Source organism: Mercenaria mercenaria, chromosome 16, assembly GCF_021730395.1.
Source record: "Mercenaria mercenaria strain notata chromosome 16, MADL_Memer_1, whole genome shotgun sequence".
In the NCBI taxonomy this organism is placed as follows: domain Eukaryota; kingdom Metazoa; phylum Mollusca; class Bivalvia; order Venerida; family Veneridae; genus Mercenaria; species Mercenaria mercenaria.
The window spans coordinates 22,136,674-22,159,484 of record NC_069376.1 but is presented as its reverse complement, the minus strand read 5'-3'; the positions used below and the strand labels follow the sequence as shown (position 1 = coordinate 22,159,484).

The 22,811-nt window shown below is 35.4% G+C and overlaps 1 protein-coding gene across 1 annotated transcript in view; it reads left to right on the top strand.

Annotated features, from left to right (window-relative positions):
* LOC123540119 (G-protein coupled receptor GRL101-like) overlaps positions 1 to 22,811 on the top strand; it is a 329,156-nt gene that overhangs the window by 232,457 nt on the left and 73,888 nt on the right. The window contains exons 12-13 of the mRNA XM_053526350.1: positions 4,552 to 4,683; positions 18,387 to 18,506. Of these exons, the coding sequence (XP_053382325.1) occupies positions 4,552 to 4,683; positions 18,387 to 18,506 (252 nt within the window). The remainder of the gene's footprint in view (positions 1 to 4,551; positions 4,684 to 18,386; positions 18,507 to 22,811) is intronic.

Here is a 22,811-nt window from a genome sequence, read left to right as displayed (position 1 = left end):
CGTTTATCCTCCATCTAAAACTACTTACAGTCTTCTGCATCTTGTTTATCCTCCATCTAAAATTACTAGCAGTCTTTTCTATCCTGTATATCTTCCAACTAAAACTACTTACAGTCATCTGCGTCTTGTTTATCCTCCACCACAAACTACTTACAGTCTTCTGTATCCTGTTTATCCTCCAATTAAAAAAACTTACACTCTTCTTTATCCCGTTTATCCTCCATCTAAAACTACTTACAGTCTTCTGCATCTTGTTTATCCTCCATCTAAAACTACTAGCAGTCTTCTGTATCTTGATTATCCTCAACTTAAACTACTTACATTCTTCTGCATCTTGTTTATCGTCCATCTAAAACTACTTGCAGTCTTCTGTATCCTGTTTATCCTCCATTTAAAACTACTAGCAGTCTTCTGTATCCTGTTCATCCTGCATCTAAAACTACTTACAGTCTTCTGCATCTTGTTTATCCTCCATCTAAAATTACTAGCAGTCTTCTGTATCCTGTATATCTTCCAATTAAAACTACTAACAGTCATCTGCATCTTGTTTATCCTCCACATAAAACTACTAGAAGTCTTCTGTATCCTGTTTATCCTCCAACTAAAAAAACTTACACTCTTCTTTATCCTGTTTATCCTCCATCTAAAACTACTTACAGTCTTCTGTATCCTGTTTATCCTCCAACTGAAAATACTTACAGTCTTCTTTATCCCGTTTATCCTCCATCTAAAACTACTTACAGTCTTCTGCATCTTGTTTATCCTCTATCTAAAACTACTTACAGTCTTCTGTATCTTGTTTATCCTCCAACTTAAACTTTTTACAGTCTTCTGTATCCTGTTTATCCTCCAACTTTAATTAGTTACAGTCTTCTGCATTTTGTTTATTCTCCAACTTACTACTTAAAGTCTTCTGTATATCCTTCAACTTAAACTACTTGCAGACTACTGTATCATGTTTATCTTCCAACTTAAACTACTTGCAGTCTTCTGCATCTTGTTTATCCTCCAACTTAAACTACTTGCAGTCTACTGTATCTTGTTTATCTTCCAACTTAGCCTACTTGCAGTGTACTGTATCCTGTTTATCCTCCAACCTAACTACTTGCAGTCTACTGTATCCTGTTTATCTTCCAACTTAAACTACTTACAGTCTTCTGCATCTGGTTTATCCTCCAATTTAATCTACTTACAGTCTTCTGCATCTTGTTTATCCTCCAACTTTAATTAGTTACAGTCTTCTGCATTTTGTTTATCCTCCAACTTACTACTTAAAGTCTTCTGTATATCCTCCAACTTAAACTACTTACAGTCTACTGTATCTTGTTCATCTTCCAACTTAAACTACTTACAGTCTTCTGCATCTTGTTTATCCTCCAACTTAAACTACTTACAGTCTTCTGCATCTTGTTTATCCTCCAACTCAAACTACTTACAGTCTTCTGCATCTTGTTTATCCTCCAGCTTAAACTACTAACAGTCTTCTGCATCTTGTTTATCCTCCAACTTAAACTACTTAAAGCATGATTTGAAGATATTTTGCATTAAATAAGCATATTAAAATGTTGTAACTGTTAAATGACGAGTATGTAACATTTGTTGTCAATGTCAGTTTTTGAATCACGGCTTGAAGTCAAGTGTTGGTCTTCAGTATGTCTCTATTTTGGGTCACATAATAGAAAATATTTGTGCATATTCTCAGTCTTTAAATGCGATTTCATCGCATGAACGTATGGTTAGAAAAAATATCCATTTGTTCTGAGACACAATTTGACAAATTACACATAAAAACAAGATGTAATCCGATTGAAGTCACAGACACTTGGGGTCAGGACCCTCCTCATTCGGCGGGGCGACTTTCGGTGGGGCGCCATAACGACATTTGTCGTTCTGTCGCTGCGACAAAACGAAATAACGAAATAGCATAAATCAGCCAACATACGAAACATAGCGGGGATGCCAGTGCAAGGAAGTGTTCCCAATGTCAATTTCTCACAGTTGCCCGTCTTTACTTTTTAAGAGCATTGATTGTAGAAAAGTGCATTTTTAAATGCTGACATTGTAACAATTCATGATCGTCACCTATGCTCTGTACGTGTTATAATGCTGAATATATTCGCTAACAATTGGCAGGGACGGAGGTAGAGTGGGCGGAGGCCGAGGAGCGTGGCTGACCCCAAGTGTCTTTGATTGAAGATCGGCAAATAACTATTTTGCTCTCATTTCTTACTGCCTGCCAAAATCAATTTCACGTGAATACTTAAAGGTTTTAGAACGACTGAAGCCAGCTTACAAAACGACTTTTTGCTTGTAAGAATGTGTATATTACAGGTAGCGTAGCTTGACGGCGAATGACCTCCGCATGGCCAAGACTAAAGACATTAAATTGTGTCAATGTCAAACTATTTTCCGTGCTAAACATGGATACTTTAACACTCTAAATAACAGAAAACAAACATTTTATACCTGGTTGTAAAGATTGTGAACCGTTTAGTTTAATCAGGTACTTAAATGTGAAAAACTAAATGTTTTGCTGTGTTGTAAAAATAAAAAGCTATTAAATCATTTACTAGACATTTGGGAATAGTGGTCATACATGTTGCGCAAGGGTGGACATCAGGGTAGAGCCACCAAACTTCTGCAAGCCGGATGGAAGGCTTCTTCGCATGACGAAAGTAAAATGAGGTCATTCATCATAGACATGATGGACGCACAGTCCGAATGTTTGGTACTGTTTTTACTAAATGTTCCCGCTACAGAAAAATGTATCAAACCATGTACAAAACAAATGAGAAACAAAACATTTAATCCAGTATGCTTATGAATGCGAAAGAAAATTGTTAATTATTAATATATTTTGATTTTACGAATGTGCATAATATTATATGCATCTGAATTCGTTTTTTCAAAGATGGCTGCACCGAAAACGTTTTTGAGATTAAGATTAAGTCGTTGACCGTCTTTTTATTTCTTCTTTACAAAATATAGACACTACCGAATTGACAGTCCCAGCTTTACAATATATAGACACTACCGAATTGACAGACCCAGCTTTATAATATATAGACACTACCGAATTGACACCTCCGCTTTACAATATATAGACACTACCGAATTGACACCTCCGCTTTACAATATATAGACACTACCGAATTGACAGACCCAGCTTTACAATATATAGACACTACCGAATTGACAGACCCAGCTTTACAATATATAGACACTACCGAATTGACAGACCCAGCTTAACAATATATAGACACTACCGAATTGACACCTCCGCTTTACAAAATATAGACACTACCGAATTGACAGACTCAGCTTTACAATATATAGACACTACCGAATTGACAGACCCAGCTTTATAATATATAGACACTACCGAATTGACACCTCCGCTTTACAAGATACAGATATTATCGAATTGACACCTCCGCTTTTCAAGATATAGATATTACCGAATTGACACCTCAGCTTTACAAGATATAGATATTACCGAATTGACAGACCCAGCTTCAGCCCTCACAATTGTTACAGAAAATCGAGACATTTGCCGATCACACGTACATTCAATCATTCCTTGTGTTACCAAGTACAGTTTAAACATTCCTGCTATATTTTCAAGTCCCGTCCCGAAAACACGAGCAAAAATAAATATCATTTTAAGTTTGAATTTCGGTTTCCTCGAAGTAAAACGCTTGATCCCTTAGAATTCGAATGGCTAGAGCGACCTGTGGAGTTTCCACTTTTTTCTATTTTATTATCGCAGCAGCGTTGTTTGTGCCGTGTGGCGGCCGTAAAAAGTCTCCCCGTACATTCAATCGGGGCTGTTATATTTCGATCTTCTTAGATCGTTCAGCACGACTTTATGTCGTGTTATTTGTACTGTTTAGTTTATCAGTTTGAACATTTCGGCCCAGATGGTTCCAATACTCCCGCTTTTATAGCTTTGGGTATTGTATAATTAAGCCTGGGATATGGTGTCTGCTTTTAATTTTGTCTTTTAGCAGTTCCTGTGATATGCAGGCTCCATTACCTCAGATCCCCTTTCTAAATTCCAGTTTGGTTAGTTCTGCCCATTGTTTTCTCGTTTAGGGCAAACCCATTATTTTAATTGGGGACATACGCCGCTTTTCATTGAATTACACGCTAGTGTATCATTGAAGGTTCCACTTGCACCGCCATATGAACACATCTGCGGATGTCTCTAAAAAAAATTTGTACTTGTTGCATGTGTAAGTGTTGAGTTCTGCACAACCCGGGGCTAGAGGGCGTTGCCGGTAGCATGCATTTTCACTACAGGCTCAATCAAACCTGCAACATTTTTGTTTTTGTCGTGTTGAGCGACCTGTGGAGTTTCCGCACTTTTTTCTATTTTACCTCGTTTCAGTATGTTTGTACATCCCTTGTGATAATGGCACTATACAACTGCCAACTTGTCAGTTTTCAACTGTAGACGTTAACAAACATTTCTAGTTATTTGATACACATATAGATCGTTTCATTGATAACGCTTGGGCTAATATTTATGTACATAATTTATTCTTAAAGTGCGGCGGAAATGTTCAAATGAAGAATTCATGTGTGCAAATGGCCAGTGTATCGACAAACTGTTTGTATGCTACAATGGTAAAGGTGTCGGCAGAAAAGGCTGCGCAGATGGATCTCATTTGTTAAACTGCCGTGAGTATAAAATATCGAGTATCACTTGCTCTATCTATATAACAAGAACAGCCCCTGAAATGTTTATAAACGATATACGTTCTTTTTTGCTTACTAGTTTGTATATATTTAATATCCAAATCAGCAGTGACATTACTTTCTTTAACTGGTTGGAACCAAAACCTCATGCATTTAATCACTATGAAGTGTTGACGTGCGTTAGCAGATTTTCTTGGATAGACGAGAGTGGGATACCCATACTTGCCTTCCCCACTCCCTTACCGTAAAAGCTCATACTCTTGATAATAAGGAAGTGTCGATGTGACGATTTATTTGGGTGGACAAAGATAGGGGCACCAATAAACTCACTCCCTCCTCTTCGAGACTGTCGAGTGAACTATTCCTATAATTTTAGAGATTTAAGGACTATGCTATTTTGACAATGTAAAATTCCTACGTAAAACTGAGATTGTCGTAACAAGACGAGAAATGCACGGGGATCAAAGAGAAACTAATAATAATGAAAAAATGTATCTCCGAGTAAATTATAAAGTATCAATGACACTCAAAAGCATGCCCCAGCAGTGTACTAGAAGAAAATGCATAGACATTTTCGGTGCAAGTACATGTATTTGGTACCGTAAGTCTCTCATATTTATACAATATATATATTCATCCATCAAGGATATGTCAGTGTAAATGAGCTGAGCGTTAGTTTTTTAAGAAATCGTCGTTAAACTGTGTTACACAAATCACACGTGCACCGCTATTTTACAAAAGTATGTCCGCTATGTTTTCTTCAGTGAACGAAATAAAAGGAGTATTATTGTATAGTACGATTCACTTTCTAATCTAAATAAAGCTTCACTTCTTTATAACATCCCACTGTCCGATCTTTCTGATCACTTAACGATCACTCACAGTTACAAAATAAAACAAACGTGTCATCAAAATTATCACTTTACACGGCTTCATGGACATCACGGCCTACTAACATTAAATTTGTAATCATGCGCCAACCGAACAAATGATGAAATATCGGGACTTTTTCAATAATATGTTTTATTTCCTGTAATTTTCTGATATTCTAACCTTTAAACAACCGAATTGTACGCACAGAAATAACGAAGAATTTATGGAATATAGCTTTTAGTTTAAATTTTGGACCTATCTTTTTCCAGCTCAACAACACTGGCGCCAGACTAGAAAGAAAATGCCTCTGTACATGTTATACCCAACCCCTAGGTATTCTATAAAAACCATGGTCATGAAGGGGAAAATATATTAACCCGTTTCAATCGCGCATTTCATACCTAAAACACGCAGTTCGGTAAATGTGTACTATGGATATCAAACAAATGGTAATTTATCTTCCATTGTATATCGGTCACATTTCTTCAATACATCTTATCTTAGAAAAACAACGCGTAGTTTATAGTTATTTCAACGTTACACAAAAAACTTGTTTGAACTTCTCTGGTGAAGTTCCGTTCTAGATTAGAAAACCATTCTGATTGGCTAATGTGAAAATGTATGTCAATCGTCATTTTACTACACGTGTTGGCTAAAATGTGAAAATGCAGCATAAATGTGCAAAATGAATAAAATAAACAGAACAGATGCAGACCAATATACGATTTCAAATTGAAGATCATATACAAGATAAGTTTCCTTCATTATTTCGGGTTTTATTTTAAAAATGTGATTGTTTTTTTAATTCTGGTTTTGTTTGTTTACATTTCGCCAAACATGTGCACACTGCCGTGACCTCTAGAACGGATGTTCATTAGGGAAGGTCAAGCAAGTTTTTCTGTAACGTTGACGAAAGCATAAGATATGTTGATAATCTCAGCAATATGGAATATTAAGACAATGTGACGTTTAAGTTGAAAAATTTACGATTGAAACGGGTTAGTATATTTTCCCCGTTCATGACCATGGTTCTTAAAGAATACCTAGGGGTAGGGTATAACATGTACAGAGGCATTTTCTTTCTGGTCTGGCGGCAGTGCTCAACAACAGAAATGTATATGTCACAAACCCGGCTTGTCCTCGAAATCAGTGTCAAACAGTGTCAAAGGTTACTAGAACCACAGGAGCCTGAAATTCTATCCAAAAATCACGAAAAGTCTGTATATGAAAAAAGACCCCACTTCTATGTAATAAAAAACTACAGGAATGAAACGCATTCACTCCCCACCCACCACGAGAAAACAAGAACATTTCAAAGTAAGCAGTGCGAGTGTTCTCGGGTGGCGTAATTATCTAAAGGCAACTAAAATATATGCGTGACTGTACTTACTGGTCGCTTCACCGTATTAACTAACACGAAATCAACGATTTCAACAACATTTCGTTCATCGTCCAAACCATTGCGTGACGTCACACCTTCATGTATATTTCTGCGCGGGAGAGAATACAAAATAATTTCCAGAACCAGGTAAAAAATATCTGTATATGTCATGTTTTATTATTAGTATTTCTTTCAATAAATATTATATCTTTGAATTTCTTTAACCATTAAATAATAAAGGAATTAGGTATATCATGTTGGAAAAAACCCATTATGGGAACTAACTCTAGCATTGACAAAAGAGGGGAAGTAACTCAACCATTGACGGAAGCAGCGCATAACAGAAAAAAAAGAATATCATGCCTGCTCAGCTACACTTGGTCACATCCTATAAACGACTGTATTTCCCCTCTTCCTCTTGTGAGTGATCAAAACAATAAACTGACAGCTAAAAGTTGAAAAACAGCATTTTAAGGTTTAGGAGTATATCACCAAAACACAGAAATATTTTATAAACGAATAACATCGTTACCAATATTTTACTTAACCATTACATGTTCTGCCGTACTGTCCCGTACTGAAAATATTCTGAAAAAGTTGTCCCCCTTTGAAAATGAATGCCATTTGTAAAGAAATAAAAGTAAACAATTGCTGAAAACTGTGTTCCACTTAAATATGTGATATTTCAACACTCGCATGCGATTGCAAATGAATCAAAACTAACATGTGTAACAGTTCTTTGAAAATGGTGACTTTTTGAAGGCGTTTGACTGTCCGAAAGTGGGTCCCATTTAGGCAGTCTTTTTTTCGGAATTCAATGTTTATATTAGTATACTGACACTTGTTTTGTTGTTTTTGTAATGATAGCGTGTATATTACTTATATTACTCTACAAAACAAGTGTCAGTATACTGATATAAGCATTGAATTCCGAAAAAAGAACTGTTTTAACAGGCCCCACTTCCAGACAGTCAAGCGCTTTTAAAATCTCACCATTTTCAAAGAACTGTTACACATGTTTGTTTTGATGCATTTTTAATAGCGTGCGAGTGTTGAAATTTCACATAACTAGGCGGAACACATTTTTCAGCGATTGTTTATTTTTAATTCTTTACAAATGGCATTCATTTTCAAAGGGGGACAACTTTTTCAGAATATTTTCAGTACGGGACAGTACGGCAGAACATGTAATGGTTAAGTAAAATATTGGTAACGATGTTATTCGTTTATAAAATATTTCTGTGTTTTGGTGATATACTCCTAAACCTTAAAGTGACTGATTTGCTTTAAAGGTATATATATTTACATTTTATTAGAAGCTAAACATGACTTGTTTCAGTATATAATGTGCTAGTCTGATGACAGGTAGAATTATAGCAAAAAACACGATTGATCACTGATTTTGTCCAGAAATTATATTGTCGGCGTCAAAAGTACTTATTTTCTTGCTTGAAGAATGACCTATATGTAAATTCCACTGTTTCATGGATAAAGAAACAATACTGGTTTGGTAAAATGAAATAAAATCATTGATAAATTCTCGAATTTGTTTATAACCGTGAAGGAAAGAAGATTCAGTGTTATTTCCTGACTGTATGCATGCTTGCTTAATTTCTGTACAAGTGCTTGCGAGTTTGGTAGAAAGACTGTATGCCTGTTTGTGAATGACTTTTTAAAAAAATATCGGCGTTTCCTATGCTCCTGTAGTATTTCTTCATATTTAGAACCCGCAAACAATGTTTGAAGGAGGGTGGTATAAAGCAGTCACCATGCGGTCTGTCTGTTCGATCTGTTTGTATATGTGTCCTCATATATTTGGTCGTGCAATTACTTCAGTGCTATTGCACCTACCTCTCTCAAAGTTTTCATACAAACATCGGCTATATGTAGTTAATGTCCATCTTATTACTTTCCTTTTTGTTTTTATAGTTACACTTAAAGGTGAAACATGGTCTGTTTTTCGTGTCAGTGCCATAACTTCTTTATGCATTAAGGGATTTTGAAATAACTTGGCACAAATGTTCACCATGATGAGACCGTAATGCGACGATGTGTCGCATACAAGACTATATTTTCTAGAATTTCAAACCATTTAAACTAATATATAATCGCAACTGCAATTAATAAGGTGTGAAAATATGAACAGTAAATGGGGTGAAACGGTGCCAGATTGAATCCACTAATCCTTTGTGGATCGCTTTCTTCACAGCGTCGCACAGTAAACAGCTTTATTTTAGTTTTGTCTTTGTATTTGCCATAAACACATGAACTTTAACATGAACCTTGTCTTATTTTACTGAAAATACATTCTGAGAATGAAATAAGTCCCCATTTTACAAGCAGAAGTGCCATTAGAGGAAAAAATGAGGGTTTATTACCTCACCTGAGCAAGAAGTGCTCTAGAAGAGCTTTTGTGATTACACTGTGTCCGTCGTCCGTCGTTGTCGGGTATTTTTCCCGATATCTGGAGTAATGGTGTTATTTTACCTTTGTTCAAGAACAAGGGTAGCATTAATGACCCTGACAATTACAAGGGCATAACTATATTAAGCTGTTTTGGAAAGTTGTTCACATCTTTATAAAACACTAGGTTAAACACTTTTGAGGGCAATAACATTGTGTGAAGAACAGGCTGGATTTAGAAAACATTATAGCCCTGTTGATCATATATTTTCTTTAAAATTGTTAATAGATATGTATTTTGTCAATAATAAAAAACTGTACTGTGCTTTTGTGGATTACCGAAATTCCCTCAACTCAGTCAATCGTACTGCTCTGTGGCGAAAAATTTTAAGTTACAATATTGATGGTAAATGTTTTAAAATTATTCTCAACATGTATTATAAAACGAAGTATTGTGTAAAATTAAACAATACTCTATCTGAATTTTTGTGATACAGGAGTTAGACAAGGTGAAAATCTCTCTCCTCTTGTATTTTCTTTATTCTGGAATGATTAATAGCTTTATGTCTAGTAAATTTCATGGTCTTCAGTTATTATCTGATAATGCTAGTCATATGTTAAGTGATAACGATTTTGAAGTTTTCTTCTTCAAGTTATATTTGCTATTATATGCTGATGACACAGTCACCTTAGCAGAGACCCCGAATGGCCTCCAGTCAGCTCTTAATGCTATGTCAGAGTATTGCACCTCATAGGGGCTAAAGTTGTCATATTTTGAAAAAATAAGAGAGGTATGCCTAATGTTCCAGTATTTCAATTTGAGGGTGGTAATATTTTAGAAATTGTTGACTACTTCTCATACCTAGGTATTCAATTTTCATTCAATGGCAAGTTCAGTAGAACTAAGGCTCATTTAATTGATCAAGCACGCATAGCTATGTTTGCAGTTATTAGTAAATTCAGGAAGTTGTTTTTACCTATTTATTTGCAGTTGCACCTTTTCGATACCATGGTTACTCCTATTGTCTTGTACGGCTCAGAGGTATGGGGGAGGGGTTGAAAATTTAGATATTGTTGATAAATTTCAGTTGAAATATATAAAACTTATTTTAAATTTGAAGCAGAGTACCCCTAATAACATGTTGTATGATGATCTTGGTATTTACCACTTTCAAGTCGTATTAAATGTAGAATGTTAACTTTTTGGAGTAAGTTAATAAGCTCCAAGGAAAATAAAATTTGTAATATTTTATACAGACCTTCTCTCACTGTCTCAGAGGCAAAACAAGAAATTTAACTGGTTATGTTAGTTTAAAGAAAGTTTGGATTCTCTTGGTATCAAATTATTCGTTAGATCAGAAGATTCGCTCTTGTAACTCCTTCAAAAATGTTGTTAACACTAGAATTAAAGATCAGTTTATACAAAACTGGAACTATTCAGTTAATAACGCAAGCAAATGTTTAAATTATAGAATGTATAAATACGAATTTGAATTTGAAAAATATTTCAAGCTTTTACCTTTTTACCTTAGCATTTCACTTTGTAAATTCAGATGCATGAATCATATGTTGCCAATAGAAAAAGGTAGATTTGAAAACAATGCAGGAGAACAAAGTACTTGTCATTTGTTTAACAGTAACATTTTTAGGAGATGAATTTCTTTTTTATTAGAAATATATATTTCAATGTCGATAGAAAAAAATGTAATATATTTTTTTCTATCAACATTATATTCATTTATATATTTAATATATAGATGAATATTATTTTAAATATCCAAATACTCTCAAATTTTCTGACCTTATGAACAATTACAATAAGAATACTTTGTTAAAACTGGCTGTTTTCTGTAAGAAAATTATGTCTGCTTTTAGATAAATAGTTAGTTCTCATCCTCCACATCATCAGTTACTTCTGCAACGATTTGTCAGGTTTTACATGCCAATCTGATTTTGTTACTATGACTTGCTATTGTTACAATTGTTGTCAGAGGCCCTTATGGGCCTTGACTTGATTAATAAACTGTAAACTGTAAAAAGCAATGAAAACGACCAAATCCGCAAGGACAGATTCCTGGCGTGTGTGCGTTATCACTATCAAATGCAAACTATTTCTAACATGAGAAATAGCGGTAAATCTTGACAGTCAGTAAACATGACGGCTGTATTTGTAACGATAACATATTTATTTTATTATTGAGAAACGGGGAATCGGGTAGTTAAACCATTAGGCCATTCAACTATTTTGTACTGCTTTTGAATTTTGTTGACTGATTTACCATGAAGTTAACTCTGAATTACTAATAAGGACTTAATCGACTTTTCCGATAATGTATTCGTTATCCTTTTCTATTTATACGTTCATTCGCAGGATACTTGCGGGTGAAATAGTTTTGTTTGTTTTTTTTTTAAATCAGAGGATCATTTTCTTGCAGACGGACAGACAGACGGGGGTCAACCTATAGTCTTCTCCTGTCTCATCTCATTGATATTTTGAAATCGTAAGGTAACATTTCTTCGTGTGGTTTCCATAGGGAATCGACGGTTAATTTCTTGCAAGACATGGTAGGGACCTTTTGTATACATTCAGTTTCTAATTCGTATTTTATGATAGTATGTGTGTAAAGCCAACTTTGAACACTTGCATGTAAACGATGCTGAAGCATTCAATTTATCATTTAATTAAGTAGGATAGCAAGTCACAGACACTCGAATCCAACCACCCCCATTGGATTAGTACAAGCATCGTATGGGGGATGGTGTTGGGTTCGACATTTAATGACATTATAAACATGACGACTGATCAAAAGAAACAATTTTGTATCCATATTTTTTATTTCATTTACGCCTTTTAAGGACATAAATCGCCTTTTGTACTCGCAAGATGGAATACAGTATCACTCGCAAATATGAATTCAGATCAAATATCAAAATTGGCAAGTCGGCATACAGTAAATGTTTTTTCACCGACTAGAGAAAAATTAATTTCATTCAAAAACGCATTAGAAACAAAACATTTTATTTACATACATTTATGGAATATGCATACTTCTTACAGAAAACATCATGGATAATTGGATTACAAATCAATTTGGTGTGATATTCATCAATTTCGTGACTTGGTCGAGAGAATTTTCATGCAGTGAGTGTGATCAGTCAACATTTTTTAAACATTACCTGTCAGTTTCATCTATTATATCGTCAAATACACATATTTATGTTAGACTTATCGTTTAACTTAAATACACATACAGTGTAAAGCCAGATAATAAATTTAATGACAATTCTTACCTTTTCCGTGTCATTTTATTGTTTTGATCACTCGCAAGAGGAAGCGGGGGATACAGTCGTTTATAGGGTGTGTTGGTGATACGGAATGAGTTTTCTGATATCAAATATTAATTGTGTTGTAAATGACAAATGACACTGTTTACACGATGCTGTTCTGTTCTGTTCTGTTCTGAATTGTGTACGGATCGGACTGGATATTGGCATTTACACAAAAGCATTATTAACTCCAGTGCAGAAATATAATGAAGGTGTGACGTCACGCAACGGTTTGGACGATGAACGAAATGTTGTTGAAATCGTTGATGATTTCGTGTTAGTTAATACGGAAAAGCGACCAGTAAGCACAGTCACGCATGTATTTTAGTTGCCTTTAGATAATTACGCCACCCGAGAACACTCGCACTGCTTACTTTGAAATTTTCTTGTTTTCTTGTGGTGGGTGGGGAGTGAATGCGTTTCATTCCTGTAGTTTTTTATTACATAGAAGTGGGGTCTTTTTTCATATACAGACTTTTCGTGATTTTTGGATAGAATTTCAGGCTCCTGTGCTAGAACATAAATACTATAAATAAACAATCGCTTACTATGTTCTTGTAAGTCCTGTAAGATGAAACGGCTCGTGTTTATACATTCATATATATTCCATATCGGGATCATTGACAATCACAGTTCGATCTTTACCACGAACATGAAAACAGTTCCTTTTATTTCTTTGTTTACATTTCAAACATGACGATTCACATATACGTCCAAGAACGTAAATTTCGTGCTTTCCGACCCTCATGATGTGTAAACTTTTGTAATTAAAAATATGGTGTATTCGGCAAACGATTTGTAATTTCTGACGGTAAATATTGAGATTTCATTTATGTTCACGAAATTTAATTGAATATTTAAGTTTCATACTAGCAAAAGAAAAACGTGATGGTCATGGTCGCTGACTTTGAATTCCTCGCCCATTGAAACCTCACTTGAGGTGTAAAACTTTTCACGTAAGGACGTATGTACTAGTCAGAGCTCCAAAAAATGTCTGAAGGGGCACCTGGAGTCTTTCCCCACCAACAAAACCTGGGAAAGTTCATTGTGTCGTTTCGGTGTTACTCTCAATCAAACAAAATAAACATTGCTCCCGTTTTTGTTTGTTTGTTTATATTTTTATATAAATGAATATGCAGAATGGGTATTTGTGTGTTTCAGTGTAACGTCAAAATATAATATTACAATTGTATATCAACAGTGAACGCCACACGTGTTATATTCTCTCGAGGGATTAATGCTTTGATCTTACATGTAAAACAAACATATTCCTAGTGTATAAAAGGTAAAGGTAAATATATATGTATATGTGTATGTACTCGTGGAATTAAATGTTAAGTGTAAAAAGTATGTATTCAAAGTGAAAATCATCCATGCTAAATAATACGTACGATATGTTTGCTTTCTCACTCTCTGACATGTCCAAAATGATCTATGCGATTTTTATCATAGAGTTCTAGTTTATTTTTCACCTTAAATTAAAGCAAACGTGTTCAATATAATTTTAAACTTAAACTTTGAAGTTTAGTGGGTTGTAGCATTCTCTAGGTCAAGGGTATTTTTATTACTTTCTGTAGTCAGTCATTATCTATTGTAAAAATGCTTTTTTAACCAAAGTGGAAGATATAAGGTATTTGAAAATGCAGCTTTCTAAAAGGTCAGTTAGAATTCTCGATGTCATTTGTCAGACATATCTTGTAAAAAAATAATGTTATTACAAATTTAATACTCCAATTTTTTTTTGTTGCACTTTGCGGACTTATGATAAAGTTATATATATATTTATCTGAGCAGTACAATCCCTGTATTAAATGAACACTATGTAAGCGCTCAGGCCCTTCTTGCACACTATACCTATAGTTCGGACTTCTTTAATGTGTAAAGGCATGTGCACAAAAATGACAAATTTTACCAACACCTAGTAAATTGTAATGTGTTTTTTAGAAAAGTAATAAACGGAAATAGAAAAATAGCTGTCAGCTCATTTACACGGATAGTTCTGCTTTATTATGTATGTTATAGTTTTTCGCAGTTATGCATGATGACATAGGATACTTACTCCGAAAATTGTGACCCGAACATAACTTTTCTCACTTTAGTCTTTTAATTAAAGTAAGAGTTCAGTACTTCATGGTTTTAATGTATTGTCACATTGGAATAACGTTTGTTTTACAGTAACTTCGAAATTCCTCAGAAATAATATCATGTACCCCACCCACCTAATGCATAATATCAAATAGCATAGTCCTGAAATGAAACTTAATTCATATCATCACATGAAGTGTAAATGTGATGATATCTTTTTTTTTCTGGAGGGTGGGGGCAGAGGTGGAAAATCCATTCCGCTCACCCGCTGTCACAAATAGTTTGTTTTAACTTATTCATTTATTCAAATTGATTTGGTCATTGTACAAGGGAATGGTCATTTGGGTCACCCTTCAGATTGTTTCGGTCGCCATGCATCTTTCTCTTCAACATTCAAAAATATCCTCCCTTACCTGATTTCATCTTGTCATTTTATGCCCACTAACATATTATTCTGTAGAGTTGGAAGAGATGAGGGACACCCATAGCTCCCAAATAACATTCCAGTTTTTAAGAGATTTCAATGAAATTTCATTATACAAATGCACCGCCGGGTAAAATCGAGTTTTAGAAACTTTGTTTTTCTCGTAATTATTTGAAATTTGGTTCGTTTTTAGTACATGTGTTCGTCATTTTGTCTTACTATATATTGCCCATGAGTATCGACCTAGAACTCATTAATCTTCGCCAATATTTTTTGGTGTTTTCGTTGTTTTACACGACACATTTGCATTGTAGCATCCAGAAAATGTCAGTATAACAACTACAATAACCTATGCCCGTACAGTCCGCATTTTTACAAAGCCTTTTGACATATAGCTTTGAAACATTCAACACGTGTGTACCATCACCATGTCCAGTTGGGCAATTCCAAAACTTACAAAATTATGCCCCTTTTTGAACTTTAATATCTATTCAATTGACAAGGCTGTTGAATAGTCCAGCGTCGCTGTCCTCCGACAGCTTTTGTTTTTAATAACTGTGTTATTTGGCCTGAAAAACGTGACTATCATTGAGCAAATTATGTGAACTAGCAAAATAAACCTTATGCCGTTTTGTGTTTTAAATGTCACGCTTTTCAGGACGACCCATTTTTCCATGTCACGGTTTTCTTTCTACAGTAAGGTAGAAATATAGGGAAATTGGACATTTCCTTTCTTGAAAATTTGACTGTGATACATGAGACGGACACTTTATGTATCAGTATGACTCTTTAGTTACGAACAGGCCCTTCACGTTTTTCAGTTAAAGCTGGTGACTCTTACCTGAACAAAGTTTGTCACTGATATTTTACCATATCCTGTTGAAATCTTTTCCGGCATGTATGCACAACTTTTATTTTTGAATATTTTTTATCTTTGAATTGCCAGTAGTATATTTTCCACTTCTTTGGTGTTTATCAAAATAATGACTAGAATTATGTCGGTTTACTTCGTGCAAATTGTTTTCCTCTGTATAGTCAAAGATGACAGATTCCGTTCCTTGTTTCAAATCTGTATTATTATATACTTATTTTTTTACCTTACCTACAGCTTTCAAACTGTCCACGAGTCTGATGAACTTTGGATGAAATAGTGATAGCCCTACACATCTCAGTCCCATCAAATAACCTTTGAATTTATTGGACATAGCTTATCTGGTTCCACACTTCTACTTCAGTGTGGTTACTCATCAAATCCGCAAGAAGACATTCACTAATGAGGGTAGTGGTATGTTGTCTTCTTTAGTCTGTTTGTGGATTTTGAAATTAAAGTGTTGTTTGCAAAGGTTATGACAACATATGTCGTAAAGACAACGGACACAAGAATAGATTTTATATTTAAAACTTTTTTGAAGCAGATCAAGTCTGTTGTTTTGGGACGTTATAAAATTTTGCCAAATTAAATTGGTAACGTTTAATAATTGCGTGTGTCCAGCAGAAGATAATTTTGGCTTGTAGGGTTTTCCCTGTTTTGTACAATTTTCATCCGATTTAAAGGCGGTTTGAAAGTTGTCTGGCACATAAAAGATTAAGTAAATACGGATCTGAAACAAATAAAGTAAATACGGATCTGAAACAAATAAAGTAAATACGGATCTGAAACAAATAACAGCATATGACAACTTAAACTGTCCAGATTTAAAATGACTGCGAAGAAAAATGTCGCCATAGTTTCGGGATTCATTCTATCAAATATAAAAGCGATGGATGATTCCCCAATCATAGAAGTTCTATATAAATGCCAACAAAAGATTTCAACGGGATTTTGGTAAATCCGTAAATTGTCACTGAGAGAATTCGCTTGGATTTTAACTGTCATTACCAATAACTGCAAAACGTTTTAGTAACTTACTAGTTCAAGGCATTTCTGTCTTGTGTATCACAGACAAAGTTTCAATTAAGGAATTGTTTAAATTTTCAATATTTCTAAGATATAGATATTTCTTACTGTAGACAGAAAACCATGACATGAAAAAGATGGGTCGTCCTAAAAAACATGACATTTAAAAGACAAAATGGCATAAAGTTTATCTGGCTGTTCAAAATAATTTGTTCAATGCCAGTTATCATTGTATTATCAAAATAAGTCAAATATTTAACAGACGTCAATTCTGTAAAATATTAACTTAATTTTGCTTTCAATAACGGTAATTAGCATGGAAATCGTCCTAAAACCCATGACACTTTGCCCACGAATCCGTAACCAAGACTCGTCCTAAACCATTTCTTCGTGTGACCGACATCCCTAATACTCCAGTCACACATACGGCGCGGATAACTACGTCTAGCCACGGATAGAAACGTAGTAATCCGTATCGATCCGTACCTGAGCCGTACCTTAACGTAGTAATACGTATCAATCCGTACCAATTCGTACGGCTTAGGTACGGATCGATACGGGTTACTACGTTTATATCCGTAGCTAGACGTAGCTATCCGCGCCGTATGTGTGACTGTGGTACGTGAATGTTATCATGTCTGAATGCGTTGAAAGCGCGTTCATCTGAACGTCTAAGAATCAGGTTTTAAAAAAGATATCGATGTTACAGTCGAAACTGTTTTTCCCTCTATACATGCTGAAGAGTAGGTAAAAAGATACTTTAAAGTGGCAAATTCTCCAGCATTTTCCTTTAGGCTTTGAATTGTAACAATGAATAAATCCTAATTCTATTACCCTTAATCCATTTTATTTAAAGCTTCGCATACGTATATATCAATACATTGTAATACGACATACATTCAAGGTAATTTTTAAGAATGGTCATCATGTAGTGCTTTGTCTGTTACCCTTGGTGTGATTTTATTCAACATGTAGAAGTTTTGGTAGAAGTATTTATCATAATATTGCGGTAGGTCCTACACGGATTCTATGGTGTTGTCTTCGCGGTCAACGTCGAGGTCAAATTGGACATAGATAATACATTTTCTTGTCTTGACTTTAGCTCTGTAATTCATAGGTCAGTACAATTCTAAACTGCACTTTCTTTCTTGTATATTTTGTTCATGAAAGTTGTTCATTGTTATTTTTAAATAGCTAAATACTGTATTTACAGTGTGTTACTATTTTTCAGGACAACAGGTATGAAAAGGCATATTTTGCACATTACTTTCACTATTATTGTGCTTTAATTTCAGGTAATCACACGTGTTCGGAAGCACAATTTAAATGTCCACTGTCTTACTGTATTGACAATGAAGAGAAATGTGACGAAGTAATTGATTGTAAAATGACCTACGCTGACGAGTTCGGCTGTGGTATGTGCTAGTTTAATAGGGCATTGTGTACAGTGTAAGCAGGAGATTGTTGCTGTTTACCCCGACCAAACTTTGATAGGGGGAACATGCTGGATTAACTTTGTCCCAGCCCGTCAGTCCATGCCCCTTTTCCGTTTTCCGTAAATCAGTTTAAAACTTAATGTGTGTATCAGGATCATTAGACAAGCTCACATACCAGCTTCCTTAATTCTGACTTCTGTTTTGACAAAGTTATTTCCCCTTTTCCCTTGGGAAACTTTCTGACACTGACATCAACTTTTTTGAAACCATCCATACTTGCACATCAAGTTCAATAAATCTGCATTTTATTCGACAAAATCATTTCCCCTTTTTACTTTAAAAAATGTGGAAAATCAAAATTAATGTGGAGATATAGCTTTAGAATTTCAGAACAATTTTTGATAAGCAAAATTCAGATAGCTGATCCATAAATTCTAATTTCTGTGTTCACAAAATTATAACCAATTTTGCGTTTTGATGTGTATAGACCTTCAATTTTCCTCAAACTTATGCAGCATTATATGATTCTGGGATTAGAATGAAATTTCTAATATAAAGTCAAGCTAAATAGTTTACTTTGTCCAGATTTGGACCTGAGCGACTCTTAGGACAAAGGTACTAATTTTTTTCCAATAGTTTAACATTTCAAGCAATTTCTTGGGCTCTACAGAAGGGTATTTAATGCAACTTTTCACAGTGAAAGGTGAGATGACCTAACAGGTTCCATAATTTTATGCTATCATACAAAATCACCTCTTTATTACTGCACTTATTTTTCACTTTTTCGATATTGAAGAGAAACAAATTAAAGATACAGAAGGAAATTTAACTTAACTTTGTGTAATCGTACAATAGGAGGTAATGAATTGCACAATAAGCATACATTTGTCCTGAAAAATGATAAAGATATCTGTTTTTCATATTTTACATTAAATGCAATGATTTTACTGCGCACTTTTCGAAGAAGAAAAAAGAGGACACATAAATAGTAGCGTCATTCTGTCCGTCCAGGGGGGAGACATATTGTTTTTTCCCTGTCCGTCCGTCCGTCACACTTCATTTCCGGTCAATAACTTGAGAACCATCTGACCTAGAACCTTCAAACTTCATAGGGTGATAGGACTTACAGAGTAGATGACCCCAAATGTTTTTGGGGTCACTCCATCAAAGGTCAAGGTCACAGGTGGCTGAACATAGAAAACATTTTCCAATCAGTAAGATGAGAACCAATTGACCCAGAATGTTGAAACTTCATAGGATGATTGGACATGCAGAGTAGATGACCCATATTGATTTTGGGGTCACTCCATCAAAGGTCAAGGTCACAGGGGGCTGAACATAGAAAACGCTGTCCAATCAATAAGATGAGAACCAATTGACCCAGAATGTTGAAACTTCATAGGATGATTGGACATGCAGAGTAGATGATCCGTGTTGATTTTGGGGACACTCTGTTAAAGGTCAAGGTCACAGGGACTTGAACATGGAAATGTCATTTCTGATCAATAACTTGAGAACCACATCACCCAGAATTTTGAAACTTCATAAGATGATTGGACATGAAGAGTAGATTACCTCTATTGTTTTGGGGTCTCTCTGTTAAAGGTCAAGGTAACAGGGGCTTGAACATGGAAAACTATATCGGATCAATAACTTTAGAACCACTAGACCCAGAATGTTAAAACTTCATAGGATGATTGGACATGCAGAGTAGATGACCCCTATTGATTTTGAGGTCACTTTGATAAGGGTCAAGGTTACAGCAGACAGAACATGGAAATCCATTTCCGGTAAAGAGCTCGAGAACTATTTGACCTAGGACCTTCAAACTTCACAGGATGATAGGACTTACAGAGTAGATGACTCTTAATGTCTTTGGGGTCACTCCATCGAAGGTCAAGGCCACAGAGGGCTGAACGTAGAAAACTCTTTCCAATCAATAATTTGAGAACCACTTGACCCAGAATGCTGAAACTTATTAAGATGATTGGACATGCAGGGTAGATGACCACTACTGATTTTGGGGTCACTCGATCAAAGGTCAAGGTCACAGGGGCCTGAACATGGAAAACTGTTTCCAATTCATAACTTTAGAACCAGCAGGCCCAAAATGTTGAAACTTAGTGGTATGATTGGACATGCCGAGTAGATGATCCCTATTGCAGCCAACCATCAGTGTCTCTTTGACTTTCGCTCCTGTCACCTATTGACTTCTTGCCTATACGACTATGCACTGGGGGAGACATGCGCTTTTTTACAAACGCGTCTTCTAGTTCGTGTTTGGTGCATAACTCTGCCATCCAAAGGATTTTTAAAATAAAATAGGTACAAATGATCCTCGTTTTAAGACGACGTGTTATGCGCTAGATCCAGACCCCTACGTCTAATGTCAAAGTCACGTTTAGAGGTCAAACGTTTACACAGTCTATTTCATGTCCGGTCCATAACTCTGCCATTCATCAAGGGATTTACATAATAAAGCAACGCGTCATGCGCACGATCATCCGCAAGACCCCTGACTCCAAAGTTATGGTCTCAGTGACATGTCAAATGTTAACATAGCCTGTATTGTGTACGGTCTATAACTCGTCATTTTTCAAGGGATTCTTGGCACAAATGTTTGAGACTGAAAATGGTTTCCGATCGATAACTAAAGAGCACTTTGGTCATCAGGCGTCAAACTTCATAGAATAATGCTTGTGGCCGGTCGATGACCCTTTTTGCATTTTGGGTAAGTAGGTTAAAGGTCAAGTTCACAGAGACCTTGAGACAGAAAATGTTTTCTGCTCGATAACTGAAGACAGGTGTCAACCTTCCTATGATGATTATCTGTGGTCAGTAGATAACTCTGTTGATTTTGCGGTCTGTTAGTCAGAGGACAAAGGTCATAGAGACCTCGGGAGGCCATCCTAGGGCACACACCTGTTTTACAAACACATCTTGTTTTATATTTTTAAAACCTCCTAAGAAGGGAATTCGTAGTTAATACAATGGTAGATGAAAACAAAATTAACTGAAAAGCACAAAAACATACGTTTCTCTTCTATGAATATATAATTAAATAAACTAACGTACAATAATTAGTTTCCAAACGTAAAATGTGTATTTGAATATTATTTATTACCAATAAGACATGTTCACTGAAGGTTTTAGTGTAGGAGTTGGGGAGGTATAGATAGCATTATTTTGTCATGTTTTACTTGCTGCTATAGCTTACGTTGTTAAGGTTTTGCATATCTTTATATACATATATTTTTGTTCATCATTTCAAAACCATGTAGAATGTATTTGTTCCCAGAGACGGTATCTTAAAAGATGTGCATATGTCTGACAAAGTGAGCCCTCGGTATCCTAATCAAGTGAATTGTACACCTAATATTATTTTGTTATCTACTCATTTCAGTGTTTTTCAAATAATTAATCCACTACTGGTTGATAGTCAGTTTGAATGCACTTTTCCGTCCGTTATTTCATCCGTCCGACCGCAATTTCGTGTCCGGTCAATAAGTCTGTCATTCATGAATGGATTTTAATATTACTTGGTACACATGTTCCCCATGGTGAGGCGACGTGTCATGCGCAAAATCCGGACCCCTGGCTGAAAGGTCGATGTCACAGGTCAACAGGGCTTTCTTCCTGTCCGGTCTATACCTTTGCCATCCATAAAGGGATTTTAATATTACTTAGTATAAATGTACCTCATAATAGACATTTGCGAATTAATCCGATGCCGAATCCGAATCTGACTCCGGGTATACTTTAGGGACTTTCTCAAAACTTTAAGTGGTTCAAATGATAAAAATGGTTGTTGGCTAACATTTTAACGTTGAGCTGTTTTTATCGATTGACTACATATTTTTATGCTCCCGAAGGGCGAGCATATAGTTGTCGCTTTGTCCGTCCTTCCGTCTGTCCGTCACACTTATGTCCGGTGTATAACTTGAAAAGTATCAATGGCATTTGATTGAAACTTCACATAATCCAGGGTCTTTCAAAAATGACCCTGCATAATCATAGAGGCCATTGAGACAAAGTGCAATGTCAAAGAATCATAACTCTACCTTTCCCAGTTTTTGAATTATCTCTCATTATTATACAAAATAAGGTTTGTCCAGAGCCTCACTTGAAATGTATTAATGGCATTTCATTGAATCTTTACGAAATGATAGAGGCTATTGACGGGAAGTGGAGTGTCAAAGAACCATAACCTATTTTTTTAATTATCTCCCTTTATTTTACAAAACAAGGCTTGTCCGGAGCATTACTTGAAAAGTAATAATGGTA